At 51.3% G+C, this 17,637-nt stretch overlaps 1 protein-coding gene across 1 annotated transcript in view; it reads right to left on the bottom strand.

Moving 5' to 3' along the window:
- The window catches only part of GRIK4 (glutamate ionotropic receptor kainate type subunit 4), a 416,257-nt gene that overhangs the window by 74,260 nt on the left and 324,360 nt on the right, over positions 1-17,637 (bottom strand). Inside the window, exon 12 of the mRNA XM_032868748.1 lies at positions 4,537-4,644. Within this exon, the coding sequence (XP_032724639.1) occupies positions 4,537-4,644 (108 nt within the window). The remainder of the gene's footprint in view (positions 1-4,536; positions 4,645-17,637) is intronic.

Genomic DNA, 17,637 nt, shown 5'->3' with positions numbered 1-17,637 from the left:
GAAGGACTCCCCTAGTGTCCACCAACAGCACGGTTTACGATCCCCTAAACGGGAGGGTGGCTGGAGGGGTAGCCGGGCATGAGTAAGGGGGTGGCAATGGTATCGGAGGACAGGAGGGATCTGGGTATACTTGTAGGCAGAGGGGAAGGATCCCGGAGATGGAGAGATGAGCAAAGGAAGAGAAGTGCTAGCTGGTGCAGCACGGTCCCAGGGATGAGTGGAAGGGGACAGGGCCAAGGTGAGAGTGATGCTAGGAGGTGGGCCTGGAGGTGATGTGGAAACATCGACGGACGTGGGATACAGAGAGGAAGGGAGGCGGCGGAGGGCAGGGAATCCATGTCAGCCCCCAGAGCTGGGTTGGGGGCAGGACTGAAGACTTGGTGTGCAGAAGGGTTTGACAGAACTGCTCAGGGGTTAGGACACAGAAGGAACAAGACATGAACCCAGGGGGTGCCAAGGTCCAGCTGAAGTTGGGAGGTTGATTGAGAGCTGAGAGCAGGGATTGCAAGGACAACTGGGTGTGGGACAGATATGAGGTGGGAGGGCTGAGCATCGTGGTGGGGATTTTGTTAGAAGCTAAGAGACGGAAATGCTGAAACGCTGGTTTGCTGAGCTCGTGTTGGGTTGGGGAAGATGGAGAGTCAGACAGATCGGAGGTCATGAGGGGATGGTATGGGAGAGCGATTATGTGGGTGTGAAATGGGAGAGAAGAAGACAGAATGTTGTCTGTGAAGGAAAGGGAGCTCTGAGTCAAAGGTGATGTGGTTCTGCTTCATGACCAAGTTCACTGCCATGTCAATGAGAGAGGCCAGACTCTGCCTTCCACACATCCTGTCCTTGACTCAACGGTTTCTCTCTGCCCCAAGTGCTCTCCCTCCTCTTCTTCTGCCTATCCTAACTCACCTCCGTCTCTGTCTCCATCACCCTCTGAGGCCAACTCACTTCTCAGAACTCCCACTGCACTCACCGCCAGGGCCCCCCAGGGTCCAGTTCTCCTCTAGGATGTGCTCCTTGGTTGGGACCTGGATAGACAGACTCTTCCCCTTCTTTGGGAGCCCCATCTAGCTCCAGCATTAGGTACTCATGGACTAAGGGAACAGTGCTGAAGTGGCCTTAGGGATAGGGTTTAGCTGGGGGTCCCACCCCTGGACTGGCAACATCCTAGCCTATCTTTAATTAACCCTAGGAGTTTCATGAAATTCTTCTTTCCAGATACTCTCTATGCACAAGGTAATGGAAAAGTCCACTGACATGTTCAAAGTAATCATACAAAAGACTAATTCTGGAGGGAGAGACAGGTAGGGACAGATAGCAGGGGACACACTCAAAATATCAGAAAGGTTGGGGTTCACCAGCACTTTGGAGAATATGGGGACCGCATGCTGGCTTGGAGCAGGGCCCCTGTCTCAGCAAGAGCGTTGGGAGAATGAAGGAGGTAACACAGGCAAAACGTTTAACTTGGGGTCTGACACACGGTAAGTGCCCAGGGAGTGAGAGCAATGGCTAATTCTGTGCAAATACATCATTCCCACGTCCCAGGCGTACCCCCGCAGGAACAGGAGACAACAGGGATGTGTGCTGAGTTTTAAGGGATAAGCCATTCTGGATTACCGCTTGCCAAGGATAACCCACAAATGGTCCCCAGGGACTAAATTAAGGTAATCATTCCGGGGAGAGTTGTTGACTTGTAGCCGCCAACTCAAACACACACGCACGAGGCAAAATCTGTGTCTGAACTCTGCTTACTGTGTTATTAAATGTCCCCTGACACAGAGAGGCCCTGCTGCCGCCCTTTACGAACACGCACGTGCATATGTGAACATGTGAACTCACACATGCGCACACGCATATAGAGTCAGATGGCTTTTCCGAATCTAGAAGCACAACCCGTGGTCTCAGTGTCCCTGTGGTTTCACGCCAAAACTCTGAGCACCGTCTGAGTCCAGACCCTGAGAGGCAGGAAATACAACCTAGTGATGTCCCCACGTCCCTCACAGCCTCTGGCTGGCTTTTAAGGGACATCTCCCTACCCTGGAGGAAGAAACTCCTATATTCAAATTCCAATCACTGAGCTCCCACTTTATGCCAGGAACCCCAATCTTCGAGGAGTTCTCATCCTAGAAGGGGAGTAGGGCAGAAGCAACCACCTCTAACAGGAGAAACGGCCACAACAGCGGTGTGGGCAAAGTGCTAGAGACGGGGAGAGGGCAGGAGTCAGGGAGGACTTCATGGAAAAAGTAACATCTCAACAGAGCTTTGAAAGGTGCACAGGCAAATCCGGAGAGAAAGAGGTAGTGGGGGAGGGGTACTCTGGGGTGAGGGAACAGCATGTGCAGAAGCAAGGAATGGCATGATACGGTGAGGAAATGCCAGGCAGTCCTGGACAACCAGAGCCCAAGTCACATGTAGAGGAAGCAGGTACCGGCTACGGCAATCTGGGCCTGATTATGAGGGGTTTCTAGTCTAAGTGCAGGGGCAGCGGGTCCTCCTTAGGTCATGCCCACAAAGTGGTAGGGAGTATTATGGGCAGTAGACTGAGCAATGGAGGAGGGAGCCTCTAAGGAGGTCACGCTCAGGTAAAAGAGGGACATGGGCCTTAGTTAGGGGATGGGCTTTGGGGACAGACAGCCGGGGACAGACTCAAGAAGTACTTCTGAGGTAGAGAAGTCGGCAGGAGGGAGGTCCCCGCTGTCGTGCTCAGCCGGGACCTCAGCTCACCATCACCCAGCTCGGCCGGGCTCTACCAGACCTCAGGAGGGGCAGTGATGACAGCATTATCCTCCAATCTTTCTGGCCTTTCCACGCTGGTTCAGAGAAGCTAAGGCTAGAGCTGAGAGGGGAAGTGACAAAACCCTGGAAGCTGGAACCGCTCTTTCCATTCTTTGCTCTGAGCCTGGCCTCTGCCCAGAATATTCTCTCCCAGATAGCCGTGTGGCTCCCTCCTCCGCCCAACAGGTCTCTGCTCCGGATTTCCCCAGCTCAGTGGCGTCCACACAGACACCTGTGCTCTGGCACTCTGACTCCCCTCCTCCAGCTCTGTCCATTCCCGGGTACCTACAACAGTGCCCAGTGTACAGTAGTGCCCCCCAAACAGTCACTATATAAATGCGTGAAAATACTCAGTGACTCCGTTTCCTAACATGAAGGGGAAACTCAACAGCACGGCATCCAGGTCCTGAAGCACTATCGGCCCAGCCCACTTTTCTGGCCTCAACTTTCTCCTCTCGACCAAGGCCTATTTCCTGGAGAAGCTACCTTTTTCGGCATTTCCTAAACACTCTATAATGCTGTCCTTCGTTCATCTCTCCCTCCCTATCGCTCTGTCTTCTGGAGCCCATTTTCAGTGCCCCTTCTTCTCTAGGAAGCTTTGCTGACTTTCCTAATGGGATGGGACCCCTCCCTCTTTCAACTCCCAGAGTGGTAGGTGTGCCCCTCTTTCCTGAACTTGATTGCACTCTGCCCACAGTAGATCAAGAATTGCAGTCTAACGTTCCTGTGCCCCAGGAGTTCATGATGGTAGGGATAGAAGTCCCCGAGCTCTTTCATTATCTCAAAAAGCCTAAAGAAACAGATGCATTTGCAGAGCTCATGCGTTCAGCAATGATAAGGCTGAGCAGACTAACTGGTGCATCGAGTCTCTGCTTTGGGCTGGAATTGTATCAGCGTGGCAGCAGTGGTTATCTCCTGCTGATAAGACACTGTGCCAGGCAGGCAAATACGCTTTTGATTCGTTCAGAGGGGAAGAGTGAGGGGAGAGGAACAAACTAATTATTGCTTAATATATGTAGTTGGGTTAATTGATAAATCTTTTAAAACATGAGGTCTCTACAGGGGAAGAAGATGACAACCTTGGCCTTGAATGCACTTGACCCCTGCTGTCTACTAAATCATAACCTCTTTGAGGCTAGAGACCATGTCTTACTCATCTTTGTGTCTCTGGGAATGAGCACAGTGCCTGACCCATGGGGGACAAGGCTTTGGTAACTGTTGACGAGAATTGAATCAAATTAAAAAGGCAGATGGTTCCTTACTCTATAGATGGAGAACTCTTTTGACCATCTGGAAATGAAGAAACAAGCCATAAAAACCCATGGAAATTTGGGGATCTACTGGGAGGGGGCATATTTTACACACAGTAGGCACCAAACAAGGTAGGCTTTTGTGAAAGAGTGGGGCCACTGTGTTGGACTGGATCCAGTCCCCTGCTGGGCTCCTCCCCTCCCCCACCCCCATGTCAGAAGGTCCCCTTCCCTGGGCCAGGCACAGCCACCCTGGCTGTCCGGGTGCCCCTGGAAGAGGCATCTGCAAACTGGGATGTCTCTCCACTCCATCCCTCTTCCCCAGCTGCTCTGGAACTCATCAAATATCATTTCCATATGAAACAGCAACTTGCATGTAATTACACTGTCATAAATTGGCCTCGGCGCTGTGATTAGAGCTTCCATCTCGCATTCTCTAGGAAGCCCAGGCGCGCTGGGAGCTGGAGGAGGCACCCCGGGGAGCTGCAGCTGGGAGGCCCGGGACCACCCCGCTTACCAGGATGGTGGTGACAACCAGGGTGGTGTTGAAGAGGCTGTCGGAGATGTTGGAGGCGTAGAGGCGGCTGTCCATGCTGAGCCCGTCCGCCACGTGCCACTGGCCGATCTGAGGAGACACAGGAGTGAGGGCTGAAAGGGATGGGGTTAGGAGGCAGCTGGGGAGCAGGGCTACTGAGGTCGTGTGTGGGCCTCCAGGGTTGGAAGGAGCCAAGAGGCCAGTCCCCTCCCTCGGGCCGGGCCACATGGAAGCCATAGAAGGAGGCAGGGAAATGGAGTATGGAGAGGGTCTGGACGAAGGCAGGGCTACTGTTCCATAGGGTTGAGGGGGTCGGGGAAGATGGGGGCTGCTGAAAAAGGAAGGTTCCGAGACATTCGTTCACACGGAAGGGAACGAAACATGGGGAACCGCATTATCTTAAGTCAGGAATAAGCCACAAAGCTCTTTTGTTTCAGCCTACCGCCCATAATTCTGTTTCCCTACATAAGAACCAGAACGGTAGAGTGGACAGAACTGACAGACACTCGTCCCTTCAGTGAACGTTGCTTGAGGGGCTCAGTGGGTGAATGAACCAGAAGAGGGAAGACCCGGGCTATCGTCCTGGCTGACTCGCTCACTAGCTGCAAGAACCTAGGCAGGTTACTGAAATCTCTCTGAATCGTGGTTCCCCCATCTGTCAGCGGGGGTGGTGATTTTTGCCCGCCTTCTCCTCAGAGCCAGCCGAGATCCGGGCTGTACCAGCTCGACACTAGATTTCTCAGCCCGGCCCCAGGAGCGTGGATTGCCAACGCGTAACCTCTGAACACTGACCGACCCTCTCTGAGCGTGTCTGCTCATCTATGAAATGGGAATAATCCCAGAAACGTCACTGGGTCCTAGTGAGAATATATTTGATACTATTTTCCTTCCTCTTCCCTGCTGTCTTCCCTTCAAGCGGGAAAAATGCCCAACTGACTCAGGTCTCCATTCTAGAATGTCGCCTATACCTAAACTCAACCTCATTGGGTGTTTAGATGGTTTGTTTTCTCAGTGGAACCCCTTTTATAAATACGTGTGTGTGTGTATGTGTATGTGTGTGCGCGTGTGTGCGTGTGTGTGTGATACCAATACATTTCTACTAGCCGGAGCCCCTGGCAAATCCCTTCTGTGGCTCTTGGGTTGGAGGTGGGCATCCAGGAGACATGGCTGACAGCTGGCTGGAAACCCAGTGAATTGCACACGTCTAGCTCTGCAAGGTACCTCCAGGCACCAGCAGCAGCTTTCCTGGAAAACCCTCCCAAGCTCCGTGGATGGCATGCAGCTCTGTTCACCAGAGCTGGGCTCCATGTTCCTGTTTCGGAAAACAGAACAACAATGAAGACATATCTCACCCCTGGCCCCAACCCCCACTCAGTAGGGCCGGAGAGTGACGGGTCTGGGGGAGTCAGTAACCCTCCTTCTGCCATCACGGTCGGCAGCTTGAAGAGGGGAGGGCCAAGCGAGGACTGGTGGTCTCATAGGTGAGCCTTTCATCTGCCAGAGGGGAGATGACCCCAAATTGCCTTCCAAGCCCCTCTGAGGGTGCCACGGGGAGAGGAGTGGGCAGCCTTCACTGCTGTAAGGGCAGATGTGTCCTGGACATACACTCATTCATTTCTCGTTTACAAGCAGAGTCTCATGCTATCCACACGGGAGACCCCATTTGACAGATAAACCAACTGATGGCTGAGATAAGAGCTCTGCTACCTTGTCCTAGGGTCGACTCACCCATCAGTGGAGAAGCCCAAGCTTCAGCCCCAGATGCATCTTCCCAAGCAAGCCTTCACGGCCATCCTGTCTGGCTCTTCCAATGTCCTACAGCGCATTTTCGTTTGCTTGTCTTTTCCACTAGTCTGTGTGGGGCTGGCCGGTGTGTGCTCACGCCCCAGCATCTTGCTTGGGGGCTGGTACTTGGAAGCAGGGGAAGCCAACATTTCATATCAGCAGATTGCTGCTGCCGGTGGAGTGTGGGCAGAAGACAAGTGAGCCCCCTCTAGCTCTCTGGATACCCTACTGCTTCTGGAAGGGACGGGCCTCATCCGCTTGCTGCTGGAGCCCCCCACCTGCCTCCTTCTGCAGGGAAAGTGGGTGGGGAGGATGATTTTCTAGCACAGAGTGGAATGGGAGCAATAGTGACAAGACACCTGTCATGCTAGATGTGTTCTATCATCTCTTTGAACTCTCCCCCAAACTTTGTGGGGAGCATCTACATTTTGATTTATGAGGAAACCAAGGCTCAGAGACATTCAGCGGCTTGCCTGAGGTCGCCAGCCTCATGGTGGTGCGTGGGCTTGAACGTGGAGCTCTGACCCCTAAAACAAGACTTTCCTGTCTGCTGCTATCTCCTGGGTGGCAATGCCAACATGGGCTCCATGAAAGCAGGCCTGGCGAACCAGAGAAAGGAACGTCAGCCATCCAGTAAGAACCCTACACCGCTTTTCTGTCCTGGGTTTTGACACTCCAGTGCCAATGTCAAGTGAGATGACTCCTCTTGAAGGCTCATTTCCCTGCCTTGAAAATGGCTAGAATTGGCTCCCAGTGGTCTCTTCAGGTGGGAAGGGCCAGATTTAGGCAGAAGGACATAAACAACTGGGCTGGATGTCACCATTTAGATGCGTGGGACGAGGACTGAATTTCTCACAGTCTCATCTGTCACCTAAATGTGCACCTCACACCAAGAGGGCCAGCAAGACCTCAGCTCCTCCCACTCCCACTGCCCCACCTCTGCTCTTTCTGGAGGACCCGATCTTTACTAACCAGCCCCCAGGCCCAGACTCTTCAATCTTACCCAAGCCATCAGAGAGGTTCACAAAAAAGCCAGAGATAGAAATGATTTACCCAGAGCCAGATCTGACAGCCTGAGCAATGCACCCCACCCCACCCCATTCTAACCAACCTCTGGGGACACAGCAAACAGACTAATTAGCCCCTAAGCTCCAGTCAGGAAATGAATCTCCCACCCACGCTCCCATTAGTCCCCAAGAAATTAATAAACTCATCAGATGCAACAAAGCAGTATGGCAGCTATTACCTAGACCAATCTAATTACAGAAAGGCGGTGGGAGGGAAAGGGAGAGACAGAGCCAGGCGTCCTGGGGTACAGGCTAATTGTCCCACCCACTGGGCCCCTTCCACACCACACACATGCCAGGGGTGGGCAGGAGACACAGCTCTCCTCACTGACGATCTGTAGCTCTGCCTCCAGCCAGATTCCCTCGCTCCACACTGCTGACACCTGTCCCCCAAACTTCCTGCAGGAACAGCTGTTTGGTCATCCTCTTTGTGCCCACATGCACCGGCCTGATTATGTTCAAATGATGTCTTCCTGTGGCCCCCTCCCTGTACTTTCTGTCTCTCCCTCTTGTTCTGCCTCTGCACCATGTCCATGGACTTGGATGACACTGATAGCCTTGACGACACCTTAGTGCAGGTAAGAAAAATGCACCCTTCCCCTGGGCTGGTGTGGCCGCGCAGGTGTACAGCTGGGCATGCTGGATTCCAGCCTCTCCTCACCCTTGTGTCCGCACCATCTGCACCATGAATGCAGTGGCCCCAGAGTGGGGGGACCCGAGTTTAACATGGCTGTTCTGCTGAGGAGCTGTGTGACCTCAGGTAAGTTACTCAATCCCCCTGAACCTCAGTTTCCTCCATCTATAAAATGGGGCAGAAAATAGTGATTATTACCTCATAGACTCCTTAACGAGACTAAAGGACATGGGACGTGTGTGAGCACTAGGCAAGCATTCGGTAATTTAATTTTTAATGCCATGGTCTGAGACAGAAGATGGGATCTCTTCCGTGCCCTATCACGGGCTTTACCAACCCAAGTCACCGAGCTGGTAAGTGGAAAAACACAGGATTCAAGACAAGGCCAATGTGCCGCTTCCTGAAGAACATAATATTTAAAAGCGTGTACCTCTTTTCACAACTGATTCTGATGCTCCTGGGAAAAGCATCTCGTGATTGGAGTATTTCGTCAAATGTGAACATTTCTGTAAATAAATGATACGGGCTGTGTCTGTGTGTGCCCAGAAAGAATCCTTCATCCACCATTTCTAAAGGACGCAGGATTTATGTTAATTTGTGTCCATATGAATTAATAATAATCTTGCTCCTTAAGCAGTAAAATTTTGGAGACTTTAATTATTTATTTGAAAGCACTGTTCCCAAAAATTCTTTCGAAGAGAATTACACGTTCCACGGTCTTCTAAATAGAGTGAGAGTCCTGACCTTCATTCAGTGTCATTGTTGTGAAGGCAGTTACTACCCTATGCTGTGATAAACGCTGGTCCGTGTCACTGAGATGGGGACGGCCACTTGCCTTCATTTCTGTGCTTTGATAAGTTAATTTGTCTACTTCTCAGAGTGTCTTTTCTCCTTGTGAACTGCCACTCGGTACCGCTCTCAGGATAGCTGTGTTTAACCCCTGGGCAAGCACCCAAGGGATGGAGCTCCAATGAACTGCTGTAAGGAGAACCCAGATAAGGCCGGATGGGATGTCGGGGCTCCGGGGAATGTATTCTGGGGCATCGATACAGACTACCCGCAGTCCTTTGGCAAGGCCACTGCTGAACAGCTGAAGGAGTGTCCGAGACCTGCATTTAGTCTGTGTGTGACCCCAGATCGGTGGAAGCAAGATGGTCACTCCCTCGGCAATACGCCATGGGAAATGCTTGTCCGGGGCCATGACCCCAGGGGTCCCCTGCTGCTTCCCAAAAGAGCTGGTAGCATGTCACGTGGGGCGTGGAGGGCCACATTAACATCTACACCGTGACCGCGAGGCCCAGGGGCCCTAAGCAAGTCAGCAAACCTCCCCAAGTCTCCCCCTTCCCTGGCCTTACTGAGCTCCCTCTGGACGAGGGGACACTCTGGCTCTTTGTTCTGTTTTTCACCTGGCAGCGGGCAGTGGTCTTGACACAATTTCAAATACGATTCCTCTAACCCAGGCTTAACACCCTGCAATTCTTCCCATTTTGGTTTAAGGATAGAGGGCCTTCCCACAGCCTACCAGGCCCTGCATGGTGGGCCTCTGCCCCCTGCCCATGCTCATCTCACACTATCTTCTCCAGCTTTGTCCGTGTGCCAGTCCCGCTGACGTGTTCAAGTGCAACGTGTCCCTTCTTGCCAGGGTCTGTACGCATGCCATTCCCCCTCTGGAATGTTCTGTGCTGCCTACCCACCCTGACCCCCAGGCCTCATTCTGCCATTCAGGGCTTGCAAAACCACAGACTACAGGCGAAACCTGGCTCCTTGCCTGTTTCAAGAAATAAAGTTTTATTAGCACACAAGCTACATCCGTTCACTTACTTCCTATCAATGACTGCATTCATAGACGAGCGTAGAGTTGCAAAGTCTATTTACCATCTGGACCTTCAGAGAAATTTTCCAAGCCCTGATCTAGGTCACAGATGTGAGTCCTTCAGGCTACAGTTCAAAAGTCACTGCTTCCAAGTGGCCTTTCTCTCCTTTTTCTCCCAAAGTCAAACTTCTCCCCAAACTATCTTCTCTTCTCTTTCCGAACATATGTCTCGGGCTCTAATTATGTGCTCAGCAATGAGATCATTGCTCACTGCTTGTCTTTCTTGCTATGCCTCCAAGGGAGAGCCCTCTGCTGTCCCCTCGGGAGGTCAGGTCCTGCCTGGAGCAATCTCATGTGCTCCTCCCCCACAGCCCTCTCCCTCCCTGCCTGGAATCACTCAAGTCTGTCATTTTGCCTATTTGTTCTCTCCCAAGTAGGTAAAAAGAGATTCATTTTTAAAGCCCCGAGGGATTTCCTCCCATTCTTGCCTGTATCTGTGGGTATGAGCTCTGTAACATTTAATATCTTATGTACATTGGAACGATTTTTCTTTGCACTCAGTGCTGCTGGGATCTAACTTCTAGAGAAGCTGACATCACTCCAAGGCCAGGCAGGCCCTTCTGCTCCACAGCCAGAGCTTGCAAACACTTATCGATCACCTCTGCATGCTGGGCGCTCCGCCACCGGTTTGCTCACATAAATTTCCCTGATTCTGCATAACAACCCTATTATTTTTCCCACCTGAGAGATGTAGACACTTCCAACAACAGTAATAATGCTTAATATAGGTACTTGATACAAGTTATTATTGAAAGACTCAACGAATTAATGAAAGAATCAAAGAAATTGAGACTCAGAGATGTCAGGCAGCTTGCTGTGGATTCTAGCGAATGAAAGGTTAAACTGGGATTTGCAGCCACGTTCTATTTACTTCTGTACTGTCTGGTCAGGTTGGGGCGGGTGCAGGCTCTCTTGACGTTAGGATCTGGGCCTTTGCACATACCTCTTTGATGACTATGAACTTGTGCTTTGGACAGTACAGCCCTGAAGGGAGTCTCCTACAAGATACCATAAAATCGAGGCCAAGGTGCAGGGAGGTTGCTAGACACAAGGGGATGGAGGGTTGGGGGATGCCCCAGAAGACCCACATCTTCTTTCCTATTCTGCCGTGCATAAGCTGTGTGATCTCGGGCAAGTCACATAACGTCCCTGAATCTTTCTCATCCATAAAATAGAAATAAACGAACCCATTGCCCATAGCACAGCACTGCAGCTGACCGTCAACCAAGATAATGTTAAAATGGCTTTTGATGAGCCAAAAGCAGCCATGGGAATGGAAGATAATATACTACTGTCTGTCTGGTGGCCATGCAGCTGGCCAGAAGCCAGGGGATTTGACATCAAGTTCTATCCTGTCCTTGCCATGTGGCTTGGGAAGTCAATTTTGCCACCTATGAGGTAAGGGTAGGCCTTCCCTTTCTTCTCCACTTACTGGGCTGATCTGAGACAATCCCAGATGTGACACGAATTTAAAGTCCTATCCCAAGGCAAGCTCTTTTTTTTTGTTGTTTTATTCCAGATCTTTATTCTCTGGGACCATCCAAGGTTGGATAAACCATAACCAAGGACTCATTTTCTTGACCTCAGGTTCAGGGTTCGAAGTTGAAATTCTCAAGAGGAAGGATGGACACAATAACACGTGAGGGTCTCCTCGAGTGCACAGAACTGATTTTGACCTATAGGCAGGACCAACGACAGGCAGATGTGAGACACCATGACTAGAGACCCCCGGAATTAATGGAGAATGAGTTACAGTTTCAGAGTCTCTACAGCACAGGGCTGTACCTGGCTTGAAGGTCAGTTCACAACTTTAGTTCAAAACTAAACCCCTACAGCAAACACCCCAAGTATGAAGGAATTAAACTTTTATAGAATTTAAATCTAGTATCTCCAATCATAAAAGCTTATTTTACGCGGGAGACTGGGTCACAAGGAAGGACACAGTGGAGGGCCTGAGGGGGTGATCTGGGGAACAAAGGGCATTGCTGATATTGATCAAAGACCTTAGCCAAAATATGCTTTTAACACAACATATATGCTTACATGCAGAATGCTGTGAAAATTCAGGATCAAACGATAACCACAGTAAATACCAAAGGCAAGAGATCAGAAACAAGCCCTGAGAAAACTGGGAAGACTTCACATCAAAGGAATGTCTACCTGTGCTTATGAAGCCACAACTCAGTTGGTCTAAGGTGGTGTTTTGTTCAAGCATGGCTGCTCCCCATTAGCGGTTTCTGAAATCAATTTAGTGGGTCAAGACCTGCATCTTAAAAATGAAATCTAAATCCAGACTAGATCAGAGAGTACTGCCCACGGCAGGGACCGCCATGTTTCATAAGCTCTGGTTTCAGTTACATACAGGCAGGTGTCCACGTGTCCTGGGTTGCAAAACCCATGTGGAAGTCTTGCTCCCAAAGTATGAAAGTGCCTGGCTCAGGGATGTGAACACCTTGCCTGTTCACTATCATCAGCCCCCAACAGAGCGCCTGGAACAAAGCTGATGCTCAGTAAACACCTTTTTGGCCACCATAAACTCCAAGTCCTCATCACGTATAACTCAAGGACTAAGAAAACTACACAAGCTAATACTTCTGAGTACCTACTGTGGGCCAGATACTAGACTAAATGCTTTCCATTCGTCATCTTATTTAATCTTCCCAATGACACTACTAAGGAGGTACTGCTACCATCCCCATTTTACAGACTTGAAAACTGAGGCTTGGGAAGGGTAGGTTAATGCAGATTCAAACCCAGGCAGGGTCACTAGACTCCACTGTCCCCGAGATTCTAATTCTTCCAGGCTATGGATATGTCATTAAACATTTAGTAAACCTCTGAATTGTTACGTCTCATCCATTGTTATTTGCTACAAGGTTCCTGTCTGAGAGTCCACACTTTTCCCTGTCTTTGATTCTGACTTCCCTACCTAGAAGAAGTTATGTATTTATTTATTTGAGAGACAGACAGATCATGAGTGGGAGGGTCAGAGCAGGAGGGAGAAAGCAGCACGCATCGCACTTGTAGTCATATAATTATTTCAGTTATTATTTGTTTCCAGTCTGTCTTCCCCACTACACAGTACACTCCATGAATGATGAGGCTCTGTCTTGCTCCCTATCACATCCCTAATGCCTAGCAGGGAATCAGTGCTTAGGAAAGGTTGGTGATTGCATTAATAAATTCCCCTATGTAGCTCCAGCTCCCAGGACAATACCTGTCCTCTAAGGTGTCATGGGTACCCAGTAAATACTCGCCTAATTATGTTATGAAATTCCTTCAGGCAAGTCACTTCCTTTTAGCCTTACCTCTCCTATAAAGGTAGGATAGAGTCTAGTCCTATCCGGCTCTCACCTGAATTCCTAAAAATGACAGCTGTATTTATAATGTGGTATAGTTTTCCAAAATGCCTTGGGGGCAAAGACGGGGAGGGACAGTCCTGAGAGGGACAACACAGAGGCCTTGGAGAGGTGACCAGAAGCTCAGCTGCACGGGCACGAAGGTGGTCACCAAAAAGGGGTGTGAGGAAGGGCCCTCTCCCTCCTGCCATGAAATAGCTCTCCCTGTGCCCCGTGGCTGATACCTGGCATCCCTCTGGTAGAGCCTGGTCTTGGAGCTAAGACACTGTGTTTGGTTAACGTGAAAATTAATCGGCGGTATTAACACTTCTCCACTGTGGACACCACTGACAAAGGAATACCTGGTCTGATATGAGGGAAGACGGTACTCTTCTACTCAGACAACACCTGAAATCCTGCAAGTTGTTCCAGCCACTGCTCTTTAAGCAAAGCACAGATGAACGAGAGTATACTCCAAGGAACTGACCAGGAAGGTGAGGAGACTGAAATCGTACTATATAAGGAAAAAGGAAAGGCAGACAATGGTAAGGATAGAATAGATGTGTGGACCCAGGAAGCAGAAAAAAGGACAAAAAAATTCTGCCCATTAGATAGCAAATCTTTCTAACAATGAGAGCTTTCTACTTTCTATAGGTAGTGAGTTCCCTGACATGGGAGGCATTCAAGCACAGACTCTACTTCATGAGAACACACTTGCAAGAATTCAAACATCTGATTAGAGTTACTGGTCTAGAGGACCTTTATTACTCCTTTTGGCCCCAAGATTGTAGGATCTAGCTTCTACTTCTATACCAGGGAAACCAGGAGCAAGGCCAGGGCATCAAGAGACAGAGGAGGCCCTCAGACATTATAAGAAAATAAGCAAGTAGGAGTATGGGGTAGTGAATGCAGAGAGAAAAGACCACCACAGGACAAGTTCAACAACTCTTAAGTGGACTCATTCCTGGTCTCTCCTGGTTGAATCTCATCAGTGAATTGTCATTATTTGCAGAAATTACTGAATTAGGGAATGCGGAGCCACTGCTCCTAGGGGAGAAGCAGGGTTCGGTTCCAAGGAGCTTCTGTTGCATTTTCCTCAACCAGTCAACACACAACCTCGTCTAATGTGTGCTTCTGCTTACCGACACCATACGTCACACATTCCATCAGTTCATTCGTACTGAACAACAGACTACAATTTGCACCTGTACCATGCTTCTGGAACACCTGCATTTTGTCTGGAAGGCACACCATGGCTTTCTGGTGCTTCCATCCGCTACATATCACTTCGGCACTCTGCTGGTGGCGGGGGGGGGGTCATCTGAAACAGCACTGGAACCAGGAACGAACCCACCAGTGTGAAAGGCATGGCAGTAAGTAGACCCCAAAAAGGACACGGGTTTGCAGTACGAGGACCGAAAGCGGAAGCAGATCCTGCCCATTCTGCCTCAGCCGGGAACGTGCCTATCGCTGCCTCAGTTTCCACTCTTCTCTCTCTGTCTGGAGAAGCACCCCGAGTACTGGTTCTGGGACACAGGCAGATGCTAGGGGGTAGACAGGTTTGCAAAAACGGAATCCGCCAATAACGAGGAGACAGCTGCACTGTGCGTGTGCTCGAGTGTTTGGCTCGTGCCGAGATGGGCCCAGACCTCCATCCTGAATCCCCGACCTCCGGGATAGCAAGTGGCATTTGGCCCGGCCCTTACCGCTCCAGCTGCCAAGGAGAAGAGACCCACAGCCGCTATTTTCAGGGACTCTGGCGACAGATAAATACTGTCCAGGGCAGGAGCGGAGCTCAGTGTGTAGCAGGCAGCTCGGACTGAAAATGCCGCCCTCCAGAGACATGCTCGGGGGACTTCCCAGGCTCTCCCACCGGCTCGCGGCTTCCGAAGGGCAATTTCCCCACACAGGGCAGCGAGGGGGCTCAGATGACTTTTCCTTTTTGTGTTTCTGCTTCTCTTTTTGGACACAAGTACTTTATAAGTTGAATAATTTCCTTTATTTACATCACTCCCTCCCTCTCACTGGTGTGATCAACAATCTCACAGACTCTCTTCTGAGCCTCTGGGGGTGGGGGAAAGATCAACGTCGGTCCGGCTCACGCTGGCACGGGCCAAGTGCACAGGAGAGCCTGGAAACAGGAAAACCCAGCTGCACATCCCTCTCCCGCCTCCCAGAAGCAAGTAGGGATTTCAAATTAGCTGCTAAGGAGAGAATTCATCAGAGCGCTCAGGCATGCCTCAGATTTTTCATCTTCCAAGGAAATTACTGCCAATGAACACGCCATGGTCAGGGCATGGAGAGCTCCTGGCTTCATTTGTTAAACTCGCCAGGTGGAGAAGTATCTTGGGAAAGCAGTTGTACTAATAACACACAACTTTGAGCTCTGAGCGGCAGATGCCAATTGAACTAATGGTTCTAATGAAGTGTCTGGGCCTGGAGGAGCCTGGCTGCTCCCTGTCTTTCAAGAGTCTGCTGGATGCTAAGCTCACAGGGAAGGCGCCTGAGAACGGCGTCGCTGCCCCCACCGGGATGCGGGGCCGCAGGAAGGTTGCGTGTGGCTGGGCCTCACGGGACTCTGGGCAGATGGGGGAGTTCCTAGTTTGGGGGCATCAGCAGCTCTCGTCGGGGCAGTGCTACATCAGGTAGGCCCTAGAAAATTTCTCGATTCTCCCAGGAAGGGAGCCGTGACTTCTGGGATTATCTTCATTCCACCCAGAGCCAAGCGGCATGTGTGAAGCTGCCACATGAAGAACCAGACGGAGGACAGAGGTTAGGGGTGGAGAAGGAGAGAAGTAGGGGAGGGAAGGCCACGGGGAGCCCCTCCTGCAGCAGGGAGGGGCTGGGAGGCAGAACTGAGCTCCCCAAGCGCGGGCTGGCCTTTGTGGCATTCCCGCAGCGCTCTGGACTCGGAGCAGGGGTGACGTAAACACATGGCTCAGCCCTGCTTTGTCCTTGTTTCTGCCCCGAACCAGGCTACAAGCAAGACTCCAGGAACGCTGCGTACAAAGACAGAGAAATAAACACACAGGCCTCTCCAGGAGAGAGAGGACAGGACTCAATTCTGCACAGTACGGCAGAATCCTCCAAGCACATCTACAAACGGCCTTTCGTTTTGTGCTCACGATCATTTTATAAAGTCCATAAAGCAGGTATCATTAAGACCATCAGCCCTATTTTACTGGGAGGAGGTGGGGGGGGGACACAGAGGAATAGAGCGCTAGGGTCTCTGCACACGGCTCCCCCTCGCCTCCCTGGGCTCCCCCCATAGCCAGCCTGCCTGCCCTCAACCGCCCACACCTCTGGTCGGTGGCGCGCCCACCTCTCAGCAGAGCTGATGACGCGGGCTGCTTCGTGAGACCAGATTAGCAGCTTGGCCTCTTCCAGCTCTCCCAGGCCTGAGCTGGCTAAAGAGGCGTGGAGAAGAGCCACTCTACACTGGCAAACTTGCCCAGGCTGGGCTCCGGCAGGATGCGCGATGGGGCATATTACAAGAAATGTATTAAAAATGCAGCACTTTGCGACCCCGCTCCTCCGCCCAAAAGCAGCCCCCCATTTGGAAAATGTAAGTAGCTCTAATTTGTTTGCCGGCTGATGTGTGAATAAGCTTCTGTAGTCGGTGAATTTCCCATCAAAGCTGATAAGCAGGAAGTGCCAGTGCTTTGGGAGAAAGAACCAGATGCACGCGGGCCGGGGAGACAGGAGGAGAGAGGGTCCTTCAGGCCACACCCGTCCAAAGCCAGCTCATCTGCCCCTTGGCTGTCTGTCATCTGGGGGGTGGCCAGGAAAGCCAGATGCCCTCCTGGGAGGAGGGATGGAAGAGCGCGTTAATTCACTTACAGACAGTACTGCTCTGGGGGAAGGGAAAGATGTGTATGGTGATTCGGGGCACCTCCCATTTCACAGCTTCAAATATCAGTTGCCAACACAGAGGCTTGTCATAGGAACCCTCTCTTTGAACAAACTGGGGAAAGGTAGCTTTTAGAGAGCTCTCACAACGAACTCCTAGGTCCCCAGGGCTCTGGTGTCCCTGCTGGATGTGAGCTCCTCAGGGCTGGAGTTGCAGGTCTGGGGTGCTCCCTGCACACTCCCCAGGCCCTGGCATCTGGCTCTGCACACACCCCAGTCCCTTCTTTGCTGGTGCATTGCTTTCTGCAGGCCTGTGCTGAGCCCCACTATTGGCAGGCGGGGCTGGCTTTGCTCTCAAGGATGAGGGTCAGAAAACCCACAGCAGAGGCAGAGCGTCCAAGCCCCACGGCACCGGAGGAGGCTTGAAGGTAAGCAGGGCCCGGTGTGTGATGGCTTCACTGGGGAGCTGCCATTTCATTCTGGGAGCAAACCGGGCCACGAGGGGTCTGAGGCCCTGGAGTGACACACGCCTATCCG

The sequence above is a fragment of the Lontra canadensis genome, unplaced genomic scaffold (genome assembly GCF_010015895.1).
Source record: "Lontra canadensis isolate GAN:19392208 unplaced genomic scaffold, GSC_riverotter_1.0 scaffold36, whole genome shotgun sequence".
NCBI classification, from domain to species: domain Eukaryota; kingdom Metazoa; phylum Chordata; class Mammalia; order Carnivora; family Mustelidae; genus Lontra; species Lontra canadensis.
The sequence above is the reverse complement of the archived record's forward strand: the minus strand, read 5'-3'. Positions and strand labels throughout refer to the sequence as shown.